The 26,571-nt window shown below is 37.0% G+C and overlaps 1 protein-coding gene and 1 long non-coding RNA gene across 5 annotated transcripts in view; one reads left to right on the forward strand and one right to left on the reverse strand.

Annotated features, from left to right (window-relative positions):
- The window catches only part of LOC132701847 (immunoglobulin superfamily DCC subclass member 4-like), a 69,582-nt gene that overhangs the window by 24,999 nt on the left and 18,012 nt on the right, over positions 1 to 26,571 (forward strand). The window contains exons 1-2 of one of the 4 annotated variants that reach the window (XM_060670085.1): positions 18,067 to 18,385; positions 22,578 to 22,904. The exons of 1 other annotated variant lie outside the window; for it this stretch is intronic. In XM_060670085.1, the coding sequence (XP_060526068.1) occupies positions 18,067 to 18,385; positions 22,578 to 22,904 (646 nt within the window). Of the gene's footprint in view, positions 1 to 18,066; positions 18,386 to 22,577; positions 22,905 to 24,290; positions 24,558 to 26,571 lie in introns of those variants that run through there. 2 more of the 4 variants (XM_060670087.1, XM_060670089.1) reach the window with 2 other exon arrangements.
- Positions 17,988 to 22,513, reverse strand: LOC132701848 (uncharacterized). The gene is made up of 3 exons (XR_009618823.1): positions 22,196 to 22,513; positions 18,184 to 18,478; positions 17,988 to 18,126 (listed from the first exon to the last, which is right to left on the reverse strand). It is a non-coding gene; the product is annotated as an uncharacterized LOC132701848 (long non-coding RNA).

A 26,571-nucleotide genomic window follows, 5' to 3' on the forward strand; every position in this document is an offset into this window, starting at 1 on the left:
CAACACTGAAAGCTGCTTCTGTGGAAAGAGACTTTCTCAGTATTTAAATACTTGCGAATTTGTCTCACTGGCAGAATTAAAAACTATTGTGACAATAACGATAAAAATGAGATGAATGAACCATTATGAGGATAATATTGTATTCTCCAGTAAATTTGGATCTAATACAAGCATATGTTTTAAAAAACAACAATATGAAATATTAATAAATTATATTAATAAATTAACTATTATTATTATATATTAATTATATTATATTATATTATATTAAATATTAATAAATTAACATTGAATTTACTCTGCAAACATAATTTATTACATATAAAATTAAGATCTTTACTGTAAACATTTTTTCCTCCTTGCGCCTTTCATTTTTCAGTAAATTGTTGTAATCGAGATCGGCCAATTTTTTTTTAACATTTTTTAAAATTTTTATTTGAGGTTTTAATAATGCAGTCAAACACTTGTTATACAGATTCATTGACTGGCCCCGGGTTCCGAGATTTTACCATTTTTATGCCTTACGGCGCTCCACTAAGAGGTTGTCTACCGAAAAATATAAATGATTTGCTAATCCAATTATTTCATGAACAGTAGGTCCAAACTAACTAACTATAACTAAACTAATATCTAGGTCACTCGCTTGCTCCCCGAACACTAGTCAAGTCTTCCAGTTCTACAGGTATGTTCGATGGCCTCCCCCTCTGTATAGAGGTACATAATGGATATATTGTTTCGGTCTCCTTTCTCTCTTACACATGGTGGCAACTCCTGTCTTGTATTTGGTCCTTCAAGTGTTGATGATTATGTTGTCCTTTCCTTAAGATGGATACAGCATTCTCTTCTATAAGGTTGTTCGGAAAGTCATTTCGTTTTTTCCCGTCAGAGGACTTAATTACGTTTTTTCGAAACCAACTTCACACTTAAGCCGCATAACCATTATATGTCTTGAGAGCTGATATTGCAAGGCTTGTGTGTGAAAAAGTTCTATTAATTCTACGCAGTAGTTTTTGGTTGGTGCCCTTTTAAATGTGGAGAGCAATAAGCAGCATTTTCGTCATATTTTACTTTTTTACTTCAGAAAAGGTAAAAATGCTGTCCAAGCGAGAAAAAAATTGAAGGATGTGTATGGAGAAGGCGTGTTAACAGTACGCCAGTGCCAGAACTGGTTTGCAAAATTTCGATCCGGCAATTTTGATGTCGAAGATGCACCACGGTCTGGAAGGCCGGTCGAAGCTGAAGTTGATGCAAATCGGCGAATAACCACACGAGAGATCGGTGAGAGATTAAATTTGTCGAATTCGACTGTTTATGGCCATTTGAAAGGCACGGGCTTAACCTCGAAGCTCGATGTGTGGGTGCCCCATGTCCTTACGGAGCGAAATTTGTGTCGTCGCTTTGACGTGTGTGATTCGCTCCTCGAACGTCAAGAAAATGATCCATTTTTGAAGCGGATTATTACTGGGGACGAAAAATGGGTCGTATACAACAATGTTAAACGCAAGAGAAAAGATGAACCGGCTCAAAGAGTGTCAAAAGCCAACATTTACCAAAAAAAGGTGATGCTCTCCGTTTGGTGGGATGTCAAAGGAATCGTTTTTTTTTTTTGAGCTTTTGCCGGACAATACAACGATTAATTCAGAAGTCTATTGTCATCAACTGGACAAATTGAATGATTCACTTAAAGAGAAGAGGCCCGAATTAATCAACAGCAAGGGTGTAGTGTTCCACCAGGATAATGCGAGACCTCACCCAAGTTTGGTCACTCGCCAAAAACTTTTACAGCTTGAATGGGACGTACTGCAACATCCACCATATTCTCCAGATCTGGCGCCTTCCGACTACTATTTGTTCCGGTCCCTGCAAAATTTTTTGGATGGCAAAACCTTTACCTCAAATGAAGATGTCAAAAACCACCTGAACCAGTTTTTTGCCAGCAAGGACCAAAACTTTTATGAGAGGGGAATTATGTTACTGCCAGAAAGATGGCAAAAGGTGTTGGACCAGAAGGGCCAATATATAATTTAATAAAATATTTATTCATTATACGAAAACTGTCTTTCATGTTCCCCAAAAAAAAAACGAAATGACTTTCCTACTTTTCGCTTGATATTTTGTTTCTGTGCAGCTGAGATATCTTTTCGCAATAACTTAAATATACATGTATTTATTCACCCACAAACCCATAAAGGGGTGAATAATGTTATAAAATACGACGTTTTTGCACTGAACATGAAATCAATTTCACCTCGTTCTTTTACACCTTCTGCGGGAATAATAATACATAAAGTCGCTGCGAAAAACTATTTAAGGGGTCCTGCTCCTGTTCTGCATTACCCTATGATTTTACTATCCACAATTTACTGAACTCCTCTTTAAGAAAAGTAATAAAATGTTAACTTAACTTAGTAAGATAAATCGCTGGTTCTAACCTAAACGTTCTGTCACTCGGTTATACGTCACGAATCAGCTGTTGGCGGATTGTCTGTTACAAACCACCCCTCCGCCCGAACCCGAACGCCGTTCGGGATTTTAGATCCATTTGAACATTCGATCATTTGCTACCCGCTCGTACGAGCGAGACGCTCAAGAGGTACTATAGCATGAGCTGTAAGTTTCATTTCGTGGTGATGATGATATTCGTCATTTTGTAATGTAAATTTCGAACACGATTGTGTAAATAACATCGGTTGCATCTCTCCGTAACGGTAACTGAAATAAAAAGAGTCTGTCGTGTCAAATTATGTGTTTTTTGAACCCGACTTATGTCACCGCCGTTTCGGGTATAGCCCGAAAAATAAATAAAAAACGAAAACTCATAAAATATTCCGGAGGCACAAAACCAGCGACGACCGTCGACGTTTTGGTTTACGGTGGTAGTGAAATTACGGTTACGTTGAACCGATTGTTCAAGGTTTTGCGAGAAATACCGCCATGGTAAGCGCGGAATAGAATAGCTTTTCTAAAATCTACCGCGGCATATTTTGAAAAGCGTTTTTTCTTCAAATTCTTCAATATATTTGCCCGCATGCCAGTCGTAAATGATATTGTCCGTAATCGCTACGGTTACCGTTTCTCCGAGCTAAGCTTCGATACTCTCTCCTCGCTGACAAACAATTTCATCGCCCTCGAGTAAAAGGATTTTGCGGTTATGTTTTCGTAACAGATTTCTACTTATTACAGGAATACTGTTCTCTTATACAAGCTCCATCGACATTCTATTTCGTTTTCAAAATAGAAAATGGGAACTTTGGGAAGATTCTGGAGGTGTTAGAACAACGCTTTGACTGGCTATTTGATTTTCATCGCTCACTAGATACGGGAATGTAGTTTTGTGGATTATAAACCAATATTAATAAAAAACTTGAATCTATTATCATTTTTGATGTTATGTAGGGCGCGATTGGATAGGTTTATATTTTTTTATTCATTGTTGGCGGATGAGACTGTTTTGGTATACAGTGGTAATATGAGCATACAGGGTTACAAGTAATTACCGATTTGAGATTTTACACCGACCGGTTATTACGTAACAATTTAAAATAAATAATTTCGATATTGAATTAGTATCTTGGGTTTCTTAGACAGAGTGAGAGATGCATTTCGAAACAAAAAAACGAAGCTTTTAAATGAAATATATGTTGTGTATTTTGATTCACTTACACCATGCCTTAAACCATGTCTAACCTTTTATCCTTAGCTGTCCTCTATGAAATGAGGAACCTACTCAAAAATTTTAAGTAAGAATTAGGTACTTAATTTTAATCATATCACTCATTGTCATTTAATTAATTGTAAACTGCTTTTTTCTTGTTTTCTGAACGTAAAAGCGTGTTCAATTTTTTTAAATGTAAATATTTATTATTTACTATTGAGACATTCTCGCCAATGATTTATTGTCCCCTCGGAAATTACACCATATTTCAAGGCGACCAACATCCACCTCCACCGCCACCCCGGCAACTCGTGTAAAAATAATAACAAAACTTATTATCTTTGTTTAACAAAAAAACTTGTAGGAATGAGAGTAATGATTTTTTAAAACCACCTCTTGTTTAAAAGAATACTTATTTGACCACCTATTGCTTTTATCGGAAAAAAAGTTGTTTTTTTTGTAAAATTATCAAAAACTTCAAAGTATCGGACACAAACGTTGATATCTTTAGCTTGCAAATCTTCCAAATTTTCATTGGTTACAAATTCCTTTATTAAAGATATTGTGTCAAATAGTCCAACATTTGAGCAGATGGATTTTCTTCGGTTCTAGCTTTTATTTTGCACCTGAATGAATGTATATATTCGACAAATTGCGGCGTTGCCAATGTTTATAAATTTTCCGGGACAATCCAGGACGAGTAGATTTTCCAGGACCTTCTCGGAAAAAAACCGTACTGGTCAATCCTACGCGGTCGGTCAGGCCGCGTAACATAAAAATATGACTTTGCGGTCAATGTGTAGTTGCGCCATTGCGTCACCCTGTGCATTCGGAAAAATCCCATCACGTCTGACCGTCCCGATGGGCGGGGCATAGCAAAACCTAATCGCACTGAGATTACGGCACAAGCTCGGAATCGATGCGCAAAAAATCCGATTCTTAGTGAAGAAATGGTCGCGGGTCAAACACCTGTAGGTACGGGTTTTTGTTGTGTGTGTGCTTGTGTGCTCGTGTATACCGCGGGGAGCCCCAATGACCTTCGCAGACCACGCAACTTTTAAATTAGTAAATACGTTAAAGTAGCACGCACCTCGGGTACGCGGGGGCCTCTGCGGCGTGATCGACGAAAAAAACATTCCTCGATGCGTCACGCATGTTTGGAGTCGCGGGTCGGGAGGTGGAGGGGGGGCGATCGCACTGATTTCGACGGTTGGGATTGGCGCGGCTATATTTTTTCGTTACTCGGCTCAAAATTACCTTTTCTACTCCCTTTTGTAAAATAGCTAATTGCCTGCCGATCTAGCGTGCGGGAAGCGTCACCTTACCACGTCAGTTTCGTTTCCCATGAATCCGGGATTTTACCGCACGGATTTGGGAGCAATCGGATGTTTTTCGGAAATATTGCTTTGAATTTGGACGTTTGTCAATTCTGCCAGTCATGTCAGTGAATGTATTCGTGTTGTTTTGCGAAAATGTACCCAAGAACTAACGGTCGTAGAAAAAGTATAGTGTGCAACATGTTCGGTAAACTTTTTAACTCACTTGTTTATTAAAAACTCGCTCCGCTCGTGTCAAATGAACTTGCGAGTCAAATGCCGCCGAGCGTGCCGCACTTGTTGCATAATATTTCGTGTCGCACGGATCCGAGCCACTTCGGACATCTCCGGGATATTACCGCACGCGTTTAGGTTAGAACCAGCGATTTTTATAGCTTTAGATTTATGTTACGAAGTGGACATTTTATTACTTTTTTTAAACAGGAATTCAGTTAATTGTGAGTAGTACATTCATAGGGTAATGCAGAACAAGGACAGAACCCCTTAACAAATAGTTTTTCACGACGACTTCGTGTATTATTCACGCAGAAGGTGTAACGGAACGAGGTGAAATTGATTTTAATATTCTATAGTAGCTCACAAAAAGGCATTTTTCATGTTTAGTGCAAAAACTTCGTATTTTATGACATTATTCAATTTACAGGATTAAAGGTTAATAAATATATGTATATTCGAGTTATGGCAAAAAGATATCTCAAAAACACAGAAACAAAATGTCAAGCATCAGGAAAAGTTGTAGAGAATGGTGTATTCATCTTAAGGAAGGGACAACATAATCATGAACAGTTGAAGGACCAAATATAAGACAAGAGTTGCAAGCATGTGTAAGAAAGGAGACCTAAAGAATATATGTAATATATAATATATTATTAGTTATTTGGTTAGGTGGCCTGCTCTTTTCTATTCTTTCAACTGTCTCCATGTTATTTGCCGCCTTATGAGTACGTTTAACATGTAAACGTTTTCTGTCAATGCATAACTCATTAACATAAATCGAGTACAATACTGGCCCAAAGATCTAGCCTTGAGGTACACCTGCTGTATTCGGCTGCAAATGTAAACTATATTTTGTTTGCTTAGTCCGGAACATAATTTGTTTAATTCTATTATTATAGTGTAATTGCGTAATATAATGAAAATTTAGACGTATATTCAATGTTACAATAACTCTGTTTTTCGTACGATTGAGAGGTCGTTTTCTATAAAAAAAAAATGCTATCCCAAAAACTCGGTAAACGCCAATTCGGATGGTTCGGATCGGATCTAATTTTATTTTACGCTACGCAGTCGAGAACCAATGGTTAAGCGCTAACGCGTTATTACTTACAGGCATTCCGCGTATATAATTGCGCTAGATTCGGATTTCCGAGAAACTCGATTTCCATACGAAGCGAACACGAGACGTAATCCTTGCGACGATATACACAAACGTTAGAAAGAAACAATTATTATCGGTACCTATATAGTTGCCAACTGTTGCGAAAAACCCCTAGCTACACCGCACTGCTTTTGCACCTTGTGTGCTGTAAAGGGAAAATGGTTCCAATACGTATGCAAGAGGGCACTACGCCAATTGAAACTTTTTCACATTTGTGTATTTTAAGAAGTACCCGGTACTTTTTGGATAACTGGATTTTCATTAGTATGCAATCAATCATTTAGTTGACCTTTCTTCCCGGCTTTCTTTAAATTAAAAATACTTGTTTAGAAGTTAAGTTTTTCAAATTTTTATTACAGCGCTCTGTCAATTCTCTTAGCATTGTATCTTTTGCTGATTTTATAGGAGGTGACATTCTTTTATCTAATATATTTACTAGTTCAAACGAAGTTATATGTAAAACACTTCGGTAGTAAATATATGAAGTCCTGGTGGAAGGAAATACGATCCAACATAGTTTCCCCACATTCTTAAAAGATCTTGCTGAAAAATATTGCAATTAAAAAAGTAAAACAGGATGAGCGATAAAACCAAAACCTTTTAGCTGGCCTCCCAGAATATCTGGATGGCGTAAAACTATAACAATATTGTATGACCATCTTAATAAAATTTAAAAATTTAAGATCTACCGTATGCAAAACCACCTTGTATTCAAACAATTCAATCAACACAGTAGTTCAATTCACAAGTCCTTTGGACAGGTTAAAATAGTTACATACCTTGACTGTCAATTAAGGTGGTCCAATCAAGCAGACTGTGTATCAAAACAACTTAATAGCTCTTCTCTTAAATATACTAGTCATCAGTATACTAGTTATCTCTTACAATATCATAAGTACGGGAATAGCAGTAGACACGGACCGAATCCCTCAGTAGAATCGTAAAAGACGTTTTTAGAACTAATTTTTTTTTAACTGTGACAGGTATTTATTTGCTTAAACAACAATGAAAGACAAGAATTAAAAATAACTTCCAGTTAAAATAAGTGCGGTACCTAAACAGGACATGTTAATCATTCTGGGAGACCTTAATGCCAAGGTTGGAAGAGAAGAAGCGTTTAGACCACATATTGGAAGACATAGTCTCCATGAGCTATCAAACGACAACTGCCAACGACTGATTAACTTAGCAGCGGCTAATAACCTGAGGATTGCCTCGACAATGTTCCCACACAAGAACATCCACAAAGAGACATGGATATCCAATGATCGGAAAACGCGAAACCAAATAGATCATGTAATAGCAAACGCGAGACACGTTAGGAGCATCATAGATGTGAAGAGCCAAAGAGGGGCGGATGCAGGAACAGATCACTTTCTGGTGCGGGGAAAGGTTCGATCAAGGATTAAAAAAACCATAACAAGTCAAGAAACATCAGCACTAAAAAGGTGGAACACAGATAAACTAAACCAGGATGAAACATGCAGACACAAATACCAAAAAGAGCTGGAAACACAACTACAGAAAAATGTCACCCAAGAGGCGCCGGATGTAGAGGAGCACTGGAAACAGATCAGAACATCAGTAATCAACGCTGCACAAAGAGCCTTAGGCGAGAACACAAAGAATAGAAGAAGAAAAGACTGGTATGATGAAGAAAGCCAGAAGGCCTTAGATACCAAAAACAAGGCCAGAATTCAAATGTTGCAGTGTCCAAGTGACGGAAACGTCCAAAGATTCAACGACCTCAGAGCGGAGGCAAAAAGAAAGATAAGAAGGAAAAAAAGAGAAGCTTACAACAAAACAATAGAGAATGTAGAAAAGGAAGCTGGGCTAACAAACAGCCGGAACTTTTTCAATCAAGTGAAAAGTATAAGGAAAGGTTACACACCAAAGACCAACATTTTAAGAAATGAAAACAACGAGCTCATAACGGATATAAAAGAAGTAATGCAAGCATGGAAACAATTCTTTGAAAACCTGTTAAACATAGATACAGTAACTGGGAACACGAAGAAGGTATACCAAAGTGCGGAGGAGCATGTGCCAGAACCCACGCTAGAGGAGATTAAAAGGGCAATAAACCAATTAAAGAATAACAAGGCCCCGGGTGAGGACTCCATTACGGCGGAATGCATAAAATATGGAGGGGAACATCTAGATACTGCCATACTAGAACTGTTGAAAAACATATGGAAAACAGAAGCCCTGCCAAAGGAGTGGAATGAGGGTACCATCGTCCCCATTCATAAGAAAGGAGACCGGATGGCCTGTAAAAACTATAGAGGAATAACCCTGCTAAATATAACATACAAGGTTCTGTCAAATGTACTAAGAGGACGCATATCCCCATATGCAGAAGACAACTTAGGGGACTACCAATGCGGGTTTCGACCCAAGAGATCAACAACAGATCAAATATTCACCATAAGACAGCTCCTAGAGAAAAGCTGGGAGTTTAACAGAGAGGTTCACCAACTGTTCGTAGATTTCCGCCAAGCATATGATAGCATCACCAGGGAAAGTGTCTGGCAAACGTTGGAAGGCATAGGGGTACCAAAAAAGATCATAAGGCTAACCAAGATATGCATAGAAAACTCTAAAGCCAAAGTTAGGGTAGGAAAGAACAACACCGAGGCTTTCTCCATTAACAATGGCCTAAAACAGGGCGATGGACTTTCACCATTGCTTTTCAACATAGTGCTGGACATGGCCATCAAAGAAGCGAATATTGGCTTCGAAATATTTACAAATAAGGGCCCAGAAATGATTTGGGCATATGCCGATGACATTGATACGGTAGGAAGCAGTACGATTAAAACAAAAGAAATGTTCATGAACATAGAGAAGGAGACCAAGAAGGTAGGACTCATGATCAACGAGGACAAGACCAAATATATGTGGGCCGGACGGAGAGCAGGAAGGGGCAGAATAGGACAGAACATAACCATGGACACCCACAATTTTGAATGCGTAAACCAATTTCAGTACCTAGGAGCAGTTATAACTTCGAATAACGATATCACCAGCGAAATAAAAGCAAGAATACAAAAGGGCAATAAATGTTTTTTCGCCTTGCAGAACCTGTTTAAGTCCCGACTGATATCTAGGAACTCAAAACTACGGATATATTCGGCAGTAATCAAGCCAATCGTAATGTATGGCTCGGAAACATGGACAATGACAAAGCAGAACGAACTAGTGTTAAGACGCTTTGAACGAAGGATGCTGCGGAAAATCTTTGGACCAACAATAGATGAGAGAACGGGTCAATATCGAATAAGAACGAATGCGGAGCTTAACGACATGTACAAAAGACCGAGTTTAGTAAACAAAATAAAAGCACAAAGGCTCAGGTGGGCTGGACACGTGCAGAGATCGCCGAATGAACGTCTTGTAAAGAGGATATGGGAAGAAAACCCAGCAGGAAAGAGACCCTTAGGAAGACCAAAGCTCAGATGGAGGGACAATATCGAAGAGGATGTAAAAATCTTGGGAGTACGGAACTGGAAGGAGGTTGTATTGGACAGGGACAGATGGAGACGAGTCGTAGATGCAGCTAAGACCCACGAAGGGTTGTGACGCTACGGGAAAAAAAAGAAAAAAAAAAGTTAAAATTGTCTCTTTGTTTGTTGGTCTTTCATGTTTTTAAATTTTAAAGATATTTTGGGACATATTGCGACTTTTTAATGACGAAACTTTCCGTTGTTATATTGGTATTAGTGAATAAATGTCTCCTCTACTCTACTCTTTATTAAAACGCATGTTATACAATCAGAAAAATAACATTACGAATATTATAATAAAAGCATCCACAATACAAAAACTGTGAAAAACATAAACCCTCAAGATCTTAAAATCGGTAGTTTTATCAAAAAGTATTTATTTATTTATCAAAATTAATGTTGTCCCCTTCAAATTAATTCCCTCCAGATATAATACACTTCTGGTATAGCCTTGAGTCCTTGCAGCGATTTTTTCTGTTATCTCCTCAATCGTTCCTAACCTCCTTCCTTTTATGAGCTGCTTGAGTTTTGTGAACAGGAAAAAGTCGCAGGGGCCCATATACGGTGAATACGGTGACTTAGGAATGATTGTGGTTTGGTTTTTGGCCACAAAGTTAGATATAAGCAACGATGAGCGAGAAGGGCGAGGTTCGTCATCGGCGTCTTCTCGGCCATCTTGGAATAGCTTGTACCACTTCACCATATGGCGTTGTCAACATTTGAAGCATTTTGCAGCACTGTATTCAATTCTATACACAACATTTTATGCAAGTTCTTCCATTTCCATTTTTTTGACAGCCGAAAATACATAAAACAAGTCTAACCAACGACTTAAATGTTCAAAATTCGGGAGAGCGTTTTTAAAACCATTTATTTATACAGAAAGCAAAATAAAGTTGATTGGTCTCAGATCCAAACCGTCTTCTTGATGTCCTTCCTAGCTTTAATACTAGCTAAATCACCATCAACCAACCAGTAAATTTATGAAGATTTAAAACTAGCAAGTTCCGCCAAATGGTGGTAAATGCAGTCTACTTGCATCACTAGCCCGCTCAATAATCTAGCGGCTTGCTCTCTCCATTTTTTAAAGTTGTCTTAACTCGTCAGGCAATGCGTAGGTATGAAGGAACTAAAATTCTACATATTTAAAAGAACTATATTTATCAACCAATGCATAAACGCGAAACTACCAACAGAACAGTTAAGACAACTGGAATTAAACGAACTCCGACAAAAATTACCAGCAGTATTCGAACAGCAGTAAAGAAAGTTATTGGACTAAAAAAACACAAAAATTCGAAATTCAGCCTAGAAACAGAACAACCAACAGAGGCTCACAGAACTACAAAGAACTCAACAAAAGAGTTAAGAAGGCAATCAGAAGAGATCAAAGGATACAGAATACAAACCTGATCGAAGAGACTATCAAAAACAACGGGAAAATGAGAAATCTTCGTTCTAGACAATCGAAAGGCAAACTAACCATCCGGAAAACGAGAAATAGCCGAGGAGAAGTTGTTACTGAAATGGATGAAATTATCAGAACAGTCGAGGACTTCTATCGGAACCTATACAGCCAATCAATAGCATACCCAAACCAAGATCGATGTGACAAGACAAACTCTATTATGAACGTAGGATCAGAAGAACTGGAACCTGTCAATAATGGCGAAATGGAAGCAGCTCTGAAACAACTCAAAAACTGTAAGGCAGCAGGAGAGGATCGAATCACAAGCGAGATGCTTAAAATGGGCGGAGAGACACTCAAAAAAGCACTCATAATCCTACTGAATAAATGCCTCGAGGAAGGTAGGATTCCAGAATCCTGGAAAAAATGCAGAAGTCGTTCTTCTTTTTAAAAAAGGCGACAATACGGACATAGAAAATTACAGGCCAATTAGTCTGCTATCTGTTCTTTATAAGCTGTTAACCAAAATCATCACAAACCGCCTGAGCCAAAAATTTGATTTCTACCAACCAGTAGAGCAAGCCGGTTTCAGAAAAGGTTACAACACCATCGACCATATCCAGACAGTACGCACGCTGATAGAGAAATGTACGGAATATAATGTCCCACTCCACATGGCCTTTATAGACTACCAGAAGGCGTTTGATTCAATCGAAATCTGGGCAGTGATGAATGCAATGAACAATGCCCGCGTAGACTGGAGATATACTCGCTTACTTCAATACATCTACGAGACTGCCACCCTACATGTAAGAATCAATGAAGACTGGATCACCGGAAAGATTCTAGTGAGAAGAGGCGTTAGGCAAGGTGACACAATCTCACCTAAGTTATTTACCCTAGCTATGGAAGATATATTGAAACGTTTATCATAGGAAGAGAAGGGTATCGATATAGACGGAAAACGCCTCAACCACTTACGATTTGCGGACGACATCGTTCTCTTCAGCAGCAACACAAATGAGTTGACAACAATGATTCAAGAACTGAAAGATGCTTCCCAAGCTGTAGGCCTCAAAATTAGCCTCCAAAAAACTAAACTTCTGAGCCCTGACAATATAAAGGTCTTCATTTACCACTTACAGTGGGCAGTGCAAATCAACTCCGACTCTGTCAAAGAGCAATAGAGAGAGCAATGCTGGATGTAAGTCTAAGAGAGAGGATCAGAAACGAAGAGATAAGGAGAAGAACATGGGTCTGTGACGCGGAGCGGATAGTGAATCTCAGGTGGCGTTGGGCAGGACACGTTGCTAGAAACAATCTGAAATGGACCAAAACACTAATGCAGTGGCGTCCAAGGAGAACGAAAAGAAGTGTAGGGCGTCCTCAAGCGAGATGGATAGATGACATTCAACGACATGCTGGGAAAAACTGGATGCAAACCGCACAGCAAAGGTTGGCATGGAAATCACTGGAAGAGGCCTATGTCCAGGAGTGGATGTCTAGAGGCAGAAGAAGACACTTATTAAAGTTTCTTTAAAGGTTCTTCCGAGCATCTCCGAGCAACTCTAAGACCCAGAAAAGAATTATTAGGGTCATTCTCAAGCTGCATCCGAGGACTTTCTGCAAACCGTATTTTGACACTCTAGGCATCCTCACTCTTCTTTCACTATGTTTTCCGTCGCTGAGTATGTGCACTTTTGTTAAAATTGTTATTTATTACACATTGTTAATATTGGTATGAGGCTATCCTGAGTATCTTCCAGAATTTATATCATTTTTATATATATTTTTTAATTTTTGAACAAGTCGTATTGCAAAAAAGAAATAATAAAAATAAAATACAATAAAATCAAAGTTTAAGAAAGGTCAGAAATCGCTTCCTCACCCCACCCCCCGATCCGCACGTGCTTCCTTTGGCTAAAAACCGTTTTTGAATTCGCATTACATGTCAGCGGCGAAGTTCACACAGAACGTTTCGTCAGAAAAACGCTATCGCCTGAATAATAAACAAACACAGCCCGTTTCCTTCCGCCTGCATTTTGTCCGTCAGTCATGATTTTTACTCTCGGAGAACTTCTACGTATACGTCAACGTACCCTACGTGCACACACGCTCCCGAACATAACCACCGACGTAACATTAACCTCACTTTTAGCGATTATTTCTCTCTTGTATAAACCTGAGCGCCGCCTGAATTTTGTAATTATTTTATTGTTAATAGTCAGTGATGTAAAATGGCCTTTAATTAAATTTCATGTCATATGACCGTCATTTACTAGTATTTTGTCACATATTGGTCATTCATGTCATTTAAGAATATTTCGTCTTAAAATAACATATTTTTTATTCATAACACTTTTTTAGATATGCATTTACGCATATTTTATCTTCATCACCAGAGCAGGTGCGTTTGGTAGTTTGCTTTTAAAACAGTCTTTTATTTCTTTGATTCGATTACGCGTCATTTGATTACAATATAATTATCCACTTTTTTATATGCTTAAAAATAACCAAACATTTATTAATTTTATTCTAAAATATATCATCATCCAATCATATGCTTCATCGGGTATTGCCAAAGTCTGCAGCACACATTTGTTTCAGGGAGTTTCTCTTGCTGAATCTTTTACTATCTACTTAGCAGAGTTTATCATTATTTTACCAGAGTGCAGCCATAATAGGATATCGGGAGCTCTCAATATTTTTACTGCTAGCACTACCACACTTTTGTCATATTTCTGGCATTATCCTTAACGTAAGTAACAATTCTATTAAGACCAATTTCATCAAATACTTCACTCATCATATATTTTCCCGTATATTTGTTTTCCCTAAAATGTTTTATAAAATACAGATATTGATCTAGAGTAAAAAGTTCACCAAATGATAAACTTCATTCAGTAATACAGTATTCGATAAAATGTATTGCGTAGGCAGCTCCAATGGACGCTTTTATTTTCTTTTCTACTGATAGGAGTTCCCGAAGCGTATATGACTTTCGCAATATGTTTCCAAATATCCCCTTGTTCCTGTTTTGAAGAAAAAGCTGAGTTAGAGCAAAATCGAGTGTCACAGCGAGAAGTTGATGGCGTAGCCGTTTTGGTGGTAGGTGGAGAAAAATAACCATCTTCACTGATCGAGGCAGAAGGTAGATTTGGGGTGTCTAATAGCTTTCTCTGTTCGGTGAACCTTTTTGACATTGACTATAGCACCTGAGCTGTTTTGTCATCCTGCTGGCATGAAGTGCATAAACTTTCATGCGAAAGTTGAATTTATGCGTATCTCGCTTCCTTGTGAAATATTTGAAATTAACTCTCTTATTTTTCATAGTGACTATTATTTTTTTATTATTTGTCTTATCTGTTCAAAGAAGAGGGGTTTCTGATTCCTAGTAGCGATTTTTGTGGCAAAAATAAACATAATCAGCGACCTAACCCAACTTTCACACTTTTTTAAATCCCAGCAGTTGCTGATCCAAAAAAAAATACCTTTTATTCTTAGCAAATTTCACTGACTTGTAATTTTGTAGAAGATTTACCGCCTCATATCTTTTATTGCACAGCAGCTCTCAAGTTTCATAAAAAAAAGTTAGGTTATATTTTATAACGTCAGTGATGTTTTGAATGTAAGAAAGGACAAGGGTGGCAAGTGTAGGGTTGTTTTCGGACTCATTCAAAGGTTGTGGTGAACAAAATACAAATTGTGAAAACTAACAGACATGTTATCAGCTCTATGCCCTTTAGGACCATCTGAAATCTAAAATAATCGAGATCTGACACTGCAAAGGTTCGGATGTTTTTAAGTTACGTAGTGCAAAAATCGTTCATCAATAACGTCGATCCGGCTTCTACGAAATTTTCCATCGACCCCCCCCCCCCCCCCCAATGATGTTCGTTTTTCCTCCCCGATTCCTCCCACGCGTCATCGATCCGTTCCTGCGTCCCACTGCATTCGTCCAGGGTCGATGCACCCTAAATGGCAAGGAAACCGTGTCAACGGGTAGCCGGAGAAGGCCGGGGGATGAATTCGATTTTGTCTCTCGAGGCCGTCGACCACATTTCCTTGTTCTCGCGCTCGGAGCGTTACTTGTCCATTTTTTAATAGGATTTCCTTCCCGGGCCCGACCTACTCGAAGTTTAAGTTATCCAAGGACTCCAACAGAATAATCCAGTGTGGTTCGGATATTGAGAAAAGCGAAAAAAGTAAAAAAGGTTTTGTTTTTTTTTTATACCGCCATCTGAAGAAGACGAGGACAGCTTAAAAAAAGAAAAGCACAAAGACATTAATCTAATAACATTTTGCGACGTTTATTTTTGAAAGGATTCCTAATGCGTTCGAAGTCCCTTCTATGGATTCCGCTGCTCTAATGCTCGTTTCACACTGACAATAAATCGCGAAGTAATTGATGAATTTCTTCATGAAGTTGTGAACTAAGCATATTGACTTTACACCGGAAAGGAGCTTCGTTAATTTATTTGACGTCTCGAAATGTCATTTAACAGTTCAGTCAACATATGGTATTTTGAGGTTATGTTTCACTATTTTTGTTTTGAAATTAAAAAAAATGGAAAAAGTAGATAAAAAATAAGGGGACTTAAAATTAGTTAAACAAGAGGATAAAAGGGAAAGCTTCGATAAAATTTTGACATGTGAAAATTCAAAGGGGACACAAATTTCAGGAATGCGATAAGTGCAGAAGATATACTATTTTCCTTACGAAAAGTTTGTTTTAAAGGTGAATTTCTACAAGTAATTACTATATTTATAATAAAAAAATTAACCGTACCAGTCTTTTTCAACGAAATCCAGTTATTGGGTTGTTCGGAAAGTCATTTCGTTTTTTTTGGGGAATATGAAAGACAGTTTTCGTATAATGAATAAATATTTTATTAAATTATATATTGGCCGTTCTGGTCCAACACCTTTTGCCATCTTTCTGGCAGTAACATAATTCCCCTCTCATAAAAGTTTTGGTCCTTGCTGGCAAAAAACTGGTTCAGGTGGTTTTCGACATCTTCATTTGAGGTAAAGGTTTTGCCATCCAAAAAATTTTGCAGGGACCGGAACAAATAGTAGTCGGAAGGCGCCAGATCTGGAGAATATGGTGGATGTTGCAGTACGTCCCATTCAAGCTGTAAAAGTTTTTGGCGAGTAACCAAACTTGTGTGAGGTCTCGCATTATCCTGGTGGAACACTACACCCTTCCTGTTGATTAATTCGGGCCTCTTTTCTTTAAGTGAATCATTCAATTTGTCCAGTTGATGACAATAGACTTCTGAATTAATCGTTGTATTGTCCGGCAAAAGCTCAAAAAAAACGATTCCTTTGGCATCCCACCAAACGGAGAGCATCACCTTTTTTTGGTGAATGTTGGCTTTTGACACGTTTTGAGTCGGTTCATCTTTTCTGCTCCATGACCTCTTGTATTTAACATTGTTGTATACGACCCATTTTTCGTCCCCAGTAATAATCCGCTTCAAAAATGGATCATTTTCTTGACGTTTGAGGAGCGAATCACACACGTCAACGCGACGACACAAATTTCGCTCCGTAAGGACATGGGGCACCCACACATCGAGCTTCGAGGTTAAGCCCATGCCTTTCAAATGGCCATAAACAGTCGAATTCGACAAATTTAATTTCTCACCGATCTCTCGTGTAGTTATTCGCCGATTTGCATCAACTAATGCCTTTATCGCATCTTTGTCAGCTTCGACCGGCCTTCCAGACGGTGGTGCATCTTCGACATCAAAATTGCCGGATCGAAATTTTGCAAACCAGTTCTGGCACTGGCGTACTGTTAACACGCCTTCTCCATACACATCCGTCAATTTTTTTCTCGCTTGGACAGCATTTTTACCTTTACTGAAGTAAAGAAGTAAAATATGACGAAAATGCTGCTTATTGCTCTCCATATTTAAAAGGGCACCAACCAAAAACTACTGCGTAGAATTAATAGAACTTTTTCACACACAAGCCTTGCAATATCAGCTCTCAAGACATATAATGGTTATGCGGCTTAAGTGTGAAGTTGGTTTCGAAAAAACGTAATTAAGTCCTCTGACGGGAATAAACGAAATGACTTTCCGAACAACCTTATATTTTATGCATTGTAAAAACTTAGAAAAAACCTATTTATTATATGTATAATTTTTTTTAAGAAAGGAGAAACCCGAAATGAACTCACCTCTTCCTAGATCTAAGAGGGAGGTAGAAAGACGTCAATGTTTAACAGATTATGTCATATAAATTTTCATTTGTACAATGTTTAAATATTTTAAAAATTTTTATGATAAATATAATGATTCAAACGGTTTGAATCTATCCCCGTTGGCCGATTTTTTTTATATTTCAAAATTTTGCTTTTTTTTTCAATTTTTTCATTCGTCAACGTTACAAAAAGTAAATATACTAATTTACAAAATGAGTTTCAGAGAGTTGTAAGAGAATGGAGGGAAGTGCCGAAGGTGATTTTTATGGTAGTAAATATGCGCATGCGCAGTATTCATTGTGACACTACAACAGTTCAGTGAAAACTTGTCGTTTAATTGTTTACCTTTCATATCAAAGATTTTGGTAAGTTTTGCATAAAGTTCATGTTCTCTACATTGGAATTAAGTATTTGATGTGTAGTTTGAGTGAAAATAGAAGTTTGAAAGTTGTTTTAAAATTAATTTTATGTGATTTTAGGTTACAAAATGCCACGGACTCAATTCAATTCAATTCAATGATGCGTTTCACAGATAGCTGTTGGGCACGACTACCAGGATCATTCGCCCATGCCACGGACTCGTAAAAATTCCTCAGATTGTTTTTGCTACATTTGTGGGGAATACATACTAAAAACACAACGACATTTCATGATCGATCTGGTTAAAACAGCTTATAAGCTATACTTTGGATTTTCCATCGATGAGCGAGATAAAGGTTGGTTGCCAAAAGTATATAGCTGCTCAAGAACGTTGAGAGGTTGGCTTGAAGAAAGTCACAAATCCATGCCGTTTTCAATGCCAATGATTTGGAGTGAGCCTCAAAACCATGAGAATGATTGTTATTTCTGCACGACATCTACACGAGGATTCTCGAAAAAAAATAGAGGTAAGATTGTTTATCCGAACGTCCTATCTGCAAAGAGACCAATTCCTCGTGATAAAGGCACTCCACCTCCAGTTCCACCAGTTAATGAGGAGGCTGAAAATAAAAATATTTCAGGTCTACAATCTCAATCGAGTTTTGTTAATATAATTTAGGATTTTTTACTGTAAAACTCAAGCCGCCACATTTTATTATTTCCTTATAATAATTTATACTTTAATAATATTGTTTTTTGATGAAATAAATATTAAATTAAAAATCTACGTGTGGTACTTATTTGTATATCAGATTCCGTGTTTAGAGCATAAAATAAGATGAATTCATGCATGCAAACAAGAAGGAGAGAAAAAAATTTTGTGTAATTGTCCTGACCCAATAAATATAGAAAATATCTTGTATAGTGCACTGCTCTAAATAATTCTTTACAAAACCAATATTGTGTTTTTTTTTGCGTAAGTTTTATTTCAGAAACGAAAGCTGGTGTTTCTTTTCTACAAAATTATACAGATATTATTATTACATATTAATATTAATTATATTAATTATTAATTAAATAGATATTAATTATTACATTGCATTTGAATGGTCTATATGTATCTCCAATTGTTCTTGGCTTGGTAAATGATATCCAAGATTTGTCTTCTAATTTGTCTTCCAGTTTGCCAGCAGGTTCTTCCGGTTGGCTAACACTTTCAAGATGCCTTTTCTTTAACAGCAATTGCCTTTGAAGTTCGTATTTGATTCTGCTCTTTCCATTTTCGTGCTTGGAACGCAAAGGTGAACTTATTTTCAGAGACCCGTCTCTTATATTGAAACCAGATTCTCCCTCGTTAATCTCCACAACAGCGGCATCAAACATGACGTCGCAGTTTTCAGGTAAACCCGTGCTTTGTAGTAGGTTGACACTTGCTGTCACTGGATTTAGTTTCTCCAGAAACGCAGGATTTTTAAAATTTCATGTTTCTGAAAAGGAGTTCTTAGAGGATTGACTTTTTTTTCTTGTTGTCCTCTTCATCAATATTTGCCATTATTCATTTTACATTTTACAATAATTTCGTCAATTAATTTAATTATCGCAGTACCAACAGTACCCGAAACAACTACCTCGAATCTGTCGATGAATCAGAGGTACAAGAGAATATATTTTTTTTATAAATATTAAAATTTCTTTCACCGTTTGGATCTTCGATTACTTTTTTAACTAATTCAAACTTCTTGGCGCGAAGGTCTTCTTAGAAACAATTTGGATGTTGTACGTCATCAAAAAATTGATAAGTATTGGCAAATATAGCAAACAATGACTTAAAAGGCTATTGCAACTGGTTATTAAATACCGAATTAAAATTAAACGTTGGAAAAACTAAATACATTTTATTTAAATAAAAAAATAAAATAAATAATAACTTTGACATTAAGATAAATAAGATAATAAAAATAAAAATACTTAGGGCTTATGCTTGACGAGCAGCTATTGATTATTTAAATCATTTACCAATGAAAACTCTTCTCTTATACATTTTGCCGCCCTATGGATACCATGAGCCAAACGAGGAACACGAAATAGGTTAGGATAAAATATTTTTAATTTTTGTGCTGTTGCTGACTATATGAATTTTTCTATCGGAACACTGTGGCAAACAAAAATTGGTCACTTAAATTGTTGGTTGGAAGCAGTTAAATAGGATCTACGAGAACGCTTCAAGTAGACGATATCAATATCAAACTATATATATATATATATATATATATATATATATATATATATATATATATATATATATATATATATATATATATATATATATATATATATATATATAACGGATTTCTACGGTACGTGCCGCCTCTCCGTCCCCAGTTTCCATTTCTTTCTATCCAGACACATGTCTTCCTCTAGCCCTCTGGATGTCATAGCTTCATCTACCTCATTCCTCCAGCTTCTTCGAGGTCTTCCACGTTTTCTTTTCTCTACTGGTACCCACTCGAGTAGGCGTTTGGGCCATCTTGTATCGTCCATTCTTTTCGTATGTCCAAACCATATCAGCTGTTTTTTCTCTATTTGTTCTATTATATTTGTGTTCATGTTCATGCTTTCCCTTATGGTGTCATTTCTTACTCTTTCCATTTTTGATTTTCTGCAGCTACGTCGTAAGAAGTCCATTTCCGTCGTCATCAATTTGTTTCTGTTCTTTTTTGTCATATCCCACGTTTCGGATCCGTATGTGATTATACTCTGGACGATGCTAGTGTATATCCGTTTTTTCGTTTCTTTTGTAATTGTTTTATCCCATAAGATCGAGTTCAACTCTCTTATAACCTTTTTACCTTTATTGGTTCTTTCCTTTATTTCATCGTCACTGCTGCCCTGCTTGTTAAGCGTAACTCCTAGATATTTACAAGTTTTTACACCTTTGAGTTTATGATTTTCTAATATTAGGTCTTCTTGATGTTCGTTCCCTACTATTATATATTCTGATTTTTCCCAATTTATTGTAAGGCCAGCAGCTTGATATTCATCTTTCAGTTTTCGTATCATATAGTTGAGATCGTCCTGGTCCTCTGCTATGACTATCTGATCGTCCGCAAAATATAAACTGTACAATGGGTAGTCTCCCACTCTCAGTCCCATCTCACTAATCTTCCTACTCCATTTCTCTAAAGCGTTATCTAAGTAAATCTTGAAAAGTGTAGGTGAGAGACAACAGCCCTGTCGTAAGCCTTTAGTGGTAAAGAATGCTTCAGTATAGTTTTTTCCATTTCTTACTCTAGTGGAATTATTTTTATATAGGTTTTTTATGGAGCTCCTTAAGTTATAGGGTATCTCTGCTTTTCCTAGGGTCATCCATAATTGCGACAATGGGATGCTATCGTACGCCTTTTCAAGGTCAATTAAGGCTATGTGCAATTCCCTATTTCTTTGTACTCTTTTTTCGCACGCTATTTTAATCGTAAAGATATTGTCCACAGTTGAGCACCCTGTTCTAAAGCCTGCTTGTTCTTCTGGTTGTTTATCTTCTATAGCTTTCTCAACCAGATCTCGTATTATTTTTGAGTATATTCTACCTATTGTACATATCACTGCAATTCCGCGATAATTTTTAGGGTTGCTCTCGTCTCCTTTCTTATGTATAGGCGTTATATAAGAATTTCGCCAATCTGTGGGCAATTCTTCACCATTTATGCATCTCTCAAAAAGTTTAGCCAAGACCTCGAACAGTTCATTAGGGCCATATTTCAGAAATTCTGGGTATATTCCCGCTATGCCCGGTGCTTTTTTATTCTTAAGGTGTTTTGCTATTTTCTTCACATCTAGCTGTGTTCTCATTTTCTCGTTCGATGACTTCCACCATATCGTTTGCAAATTCCGGCCTTTTTTCCTCTAATAGATCTTTAAAGTGTGTTGTCCATTGTTGATTAGATATGTTATTTGGAAATGCACAATTTTTCGCGTTTTTTCTGATATTCTTAATAGTACGCCATGCCTCAGAACTCCTAGTGCCTCCTATATATTGTTCAATATATTCGCATCTTTTCTCCCAACTATTATTCTTTCTATTTATTACTTGTCGTTTGATCTCCTTATTTAGTGTATAATATTTTTTCTGTAATTCTCTATTATCTCTGTCTTGTAATCGCTATATATAATATCAAACTATATAATTTCAAAAAAGTTGATAAGGGTGGATAATCTTGGCAACATTTAAGCTGTGTTTGTAATAAAAACTACGAAAAAATACTATTAAATAAGTCACGCAATGAATTCAGACAATAATGTGCCAATCTTTTAAAATAAATTTTTCTGAATATACATACCTGAAGCAATTTGTTCCATCGTAATTGCTTGGCACGGCGCGTCATCACAAAAAACCACAATACTTATCGAACAACGGACTGAGAGCGACTGTCGGCGCAACGCAAACTATTGAAAGGCGATACAATATTAAAACTGATTTTCGTGAGGATTCTGTTCAAGGCCAACCTAGTTTTTTGTGTGTTTAGATCTGTTGAGGTCCCATTAAATAGAAAATACAACTTAATTATGTAAATTAGCAGATAAAAAAAATTTGTCCATTTATTTTTCATACAATTGCCGTGTTAAAAAGTAAAATGCAAAAAACAATATGGCAGTTTATTGAAAAAATGCATTCGTATTTAATGTTTACGCTAAATAATTAGTATACTTGCTATTTGATAGGTGAACGTCCATATCCAATCGTTTGTGGTAGATCGACGAAAGGAAATGTCTCAAATATTCACTGCTTGCTGGGCGATCGATCAGGGTTGTCAAACTTTGCTCACAAAACGCGTCAACATCCTGGGACCTCGATGATTGATCGTCCGTTTTCGCCCGCGTTGACTTTTTACTGCTCGAAGACGATTCAGATTGTCGATTCGTGTCGAAATAAGAGCCCGCCTGACCGACGTAAACAGAAGGCAATCACCTCAACTGTTTTCAAGACGTTACAGCAAGGGCTTCCATATATTACCATACATTTAATCGGATGGCGTTCTTATTTTTTGTGTAAGCCCGGATAGATTCGATACAGTCCCTCAGTATTTGACGTTCTGATAGTTAGAATGTATGGTCTGTTCATAGATATGAGAAAGTGGCCAATTGTTTACCCAAGCGTGCAACAAGATTATTACCTAAAGTTTCGGAATTTAAATTCGGGTAAAATTGTAGCCGATAATAGAAAATAAATTTATACCTACCTGTGTTTAATATTCATTGGTTTCGTATACTACTTAGTTTAAGTTTATTAGTAATCATTCTTATTACGTGTGTAATACAGCGTGTGTTGAATCGTGTGCGAATTATGCAAAATATGTGCGAGTCTAGTGTATCTCAGGAGTTGCTCCCGCCCAAATGTAGAAAATACTGTTCTATTGAGACTAAGGAAGTTATAAACAATGTTTATTTGGCTCTCATTAAACGTGGTGCCAGCAAGCAAGCATCTTTAGAAGAAACGGCCACATTCTTGCATGCTGTCTATAAAGATGGTTGGATTCCAAATGGACTTTCTCGGTTTGCGAAAAATATTAAAGATTCTTCTCTGAATTACCATGAAGACACCACCGCTGATTTATTTGAAAGTTGGTTTAAAAACAAGCTAATTCCAAACATTCTTCCTAATAGCGTAATTGTACTGGACAATGCAAGTAATCACAGTATCTTTCCTAACAAAACCCCAAATAATTAAATTCTAAGCATATATATCTATATCTATGAACAGACTTTACCTAGTGTCCCAGTAAGGGCAACGAGGCACGGTATTGGGGAAACGAATATTCTTGAGAGTTTAAAAAAATATGTATTATGTAAATCAACCAACCGGAAATGCTGGATTTTTTTGAGGGTCTGAAATGGCCACCAGAGGGCGTAAATGCCATCTTCAATTTTCATACCCGTTTTCTGCACAATTTTCTTATATTAATGACACGAGAGTGAAATTTTTTTTTAAAGATGTGATAAATTCAAATACTTTTTGTTAGATGCTTTTTACTTTATCTCTAAAGGAAACTAAACAAAAAATTAGGTTTAGTCGCGCATCAATATAGTTAAAGATTAACTAAGTTTATGAATTCCTGACGTTTTAAGTAGTAAGCATCTATATTGACAGAAATTACTCATTCATAATTATCGAGATGGTCTTAATAGTATATTATGCGACAAGTGTGGTAAAACGGTAAAAGTATATCAAACGTTTTACATGCTCCCAAACCCGTACGGTAAAATCCCGGAAATGTCCGAAGTGGCTCGGATCCCTGGGACAAGAAACTCACGTACGCTAGATCGCTGTACAAGGTGTGTTCAAAAAGTAAGCCTTTTAAGTATTTATTTATTTATCAAAATTAATGTTCTCCCCTTTAAAGTAATCCCATCCAGATATAAAACACTTGTGCCGACGTTTTTTCCAATACTCGTAGCGCTTCTGGTAAGCACTTTCTGGTATAGTCTTGAGTTTTTCCAGCGATTTTTGTTTATCTCCTCGCAATTGTTCCTTTCATAGGTTTCTTAAGTTTTAGGAACAAGAAAAGGCGCGCGGTGAATATGGTGCATAAGTTCTGCTTGTGGTTTTGTTTTTGGCCAAAAAGTTAGACACAAGCAATGATGAGATCACAATTTCGGAAGTTTTCTTCGGATTGCTTCTCGCCAACTGCGCACAACTTCAAGGTAATACTCGTTATTAACCGTACGACCTTGTGGTAAAAACTCTTGATGTACTATGCCACGATAATCAAAGATCTGATCGAACTTGACGTCCTTTTTTTTTGGTCCTGATGATTCTAGGTTCTTCCATTGGAACGACCGGGCTTTGGTTTCGACGTCATAACCATATATCCATGATTCGTTACCGGTTACGATCTTCTTGAGCATATTATATTAATATATATTAAAAGCTCTTGAGCGATGCTCCTTTTGGTCAAAATTAAGCAGTTTCGCAACAAATTTTGCTGCTACACGTTTCATTCCCAAAACTTCCCGAGGTCTTCGGCCACTACGGTAGTAGTAGTGATTTGACGATTTTCCATTTGTTTCACTTTTTCAACGCTTTCGTCAGTTATTAACGTGCTGAGGCGTCCAGAGCGAAGGTCGTCTTCGAACGTATGTTAGAGACATGTGTACCAACATAAAGACGTTTTAGAAGAACGGTACTGAATAGACCTTTAAGTAAATGTTTGGGCGTATCCAGTGCCTATAAGAAATCGGCCCATTCGGAAAGAAGGAAACGTCATTAATGTTCTTGCCTGGGTCCATCTAATGACGTAAAAAAATCACATCGTTGCATTTATTGATTGTTTTTAGAAAATTACTTGTTTGCAATTATGTCGGAGAACGCCATCTGGTGGCAGGCTACCCACGTTTGGATAGCCCTTTTTAAGGATATCAATTTGAATTTTTTTTTTAATTTCAAGGTGGCAATTACGCCCTGTGGTAACGATTCCAGAACCTAAATAGTAAAGTCCAGCATTTGCTCCTGGTCGATTTATTTAATTTTTTTTTTCGTATTTTTAAGAACATCCTGCCTGATACCATAACACCCGGTATGCATGTTTGGAAATATTTCAACGATCTTTTGTTTACAGAGGGGTTTAGACTAGTTTGATTTATTTGTAAAATATTACACTCAGCAAGTGAATAAACGGTGAAACAATAATAAAAATATAAAACATCAGAATACTCATTTTAAATTTATTTTTTATGCCACTAAATAATATACCAAAGAACTGTACTCATATTTTTTTTACATTCTACTAATACACGGTCCAGTGAGTGGAACACATTTCCAAGTAGCTCTTCTCATCTTCAATTAAACTCTCCCGTCCAGATTCTTCATTACTGAACGAAGAATATTCGAAGAACCAAATTATTCCTATTTCTGGTTACACGGGAATATTATACAATTTGAAAGAAAGTTAACAGTTTTCGTGTAATGAATAACTCCCTACATACAGCAATCTCTGTGTTTTTAAACCTTCAATAACTTTAATTTGTTACCAAAAAATTGTTTCTCTGCTCTTTATATTGAAATATCGAATTATGCACGCAAACTCTTGGTTCTTTCTGATGGTAAAAAAAGAAATTTTCATTGCCTTTGTTTATTGGCAGGAACCAGTGAGATTAATTCAGTATTTTGTGCTATATGTTTGGGGAACGGCGTTGAAGAACTGTTGACGATAGACGAATTGACAGCCAATCTAGTTTAGAATTAGTATAAAAGTTAATTTTTCAGGCTACTGTGGAAGTTGAGTCGACCTTGCTGACGTTTCGCCAATCATCCCATCATCCCGTTATCTTCTTCAGAGCTTGGAACTGGCTCGTATTTTACTCTGTACCTGCTGCTTGAGGGGGGCGCAGCTAAATGAGGGGCTGATGACTGATTCTCATGTTGTGACAAGTAAAGACCTGAGTCGCGGTTGAGATTGTTAGGTTCTTTATAGATTTCTAGACTCTCGGATTTTTCGTAGGTAGAAAAATTGAAGAATTTTAGTTTTCTCGAAAAGTCTTAAGGCTCTTTCATGTTCTTTGAGCCTAGTTGATATTTTTCGTCCGGTCTCTCCAACGTATTCTTTGCCGCATATGCTGTCAACTCCTGGAAACTCAAATGGAATTTTGTCTTTGACGGATCCAAGATAATGAGAGATTTTTGGACAAGTGGTAAATCTGGTTTTGACGTTATATTTTT

The sequence above is a fragment of the Cylas formicarius genome, unplaced genomic scaffold (genome assembly GCF_029955315.1).
Source record: "Cylas formicarius isolate icCylForm1 unplaced genomic scaffold, icCylForm1.1 PGA_scaffold_5__7_contigs__length_24384050, whole genome shotgun sequence".
Classification (NCBI taxonomy): Eukaryota; Metazoa; Arthropoda; class Insecta; order Coleoptera; family Brentidae; genus Cylas; species Cylas formicarius.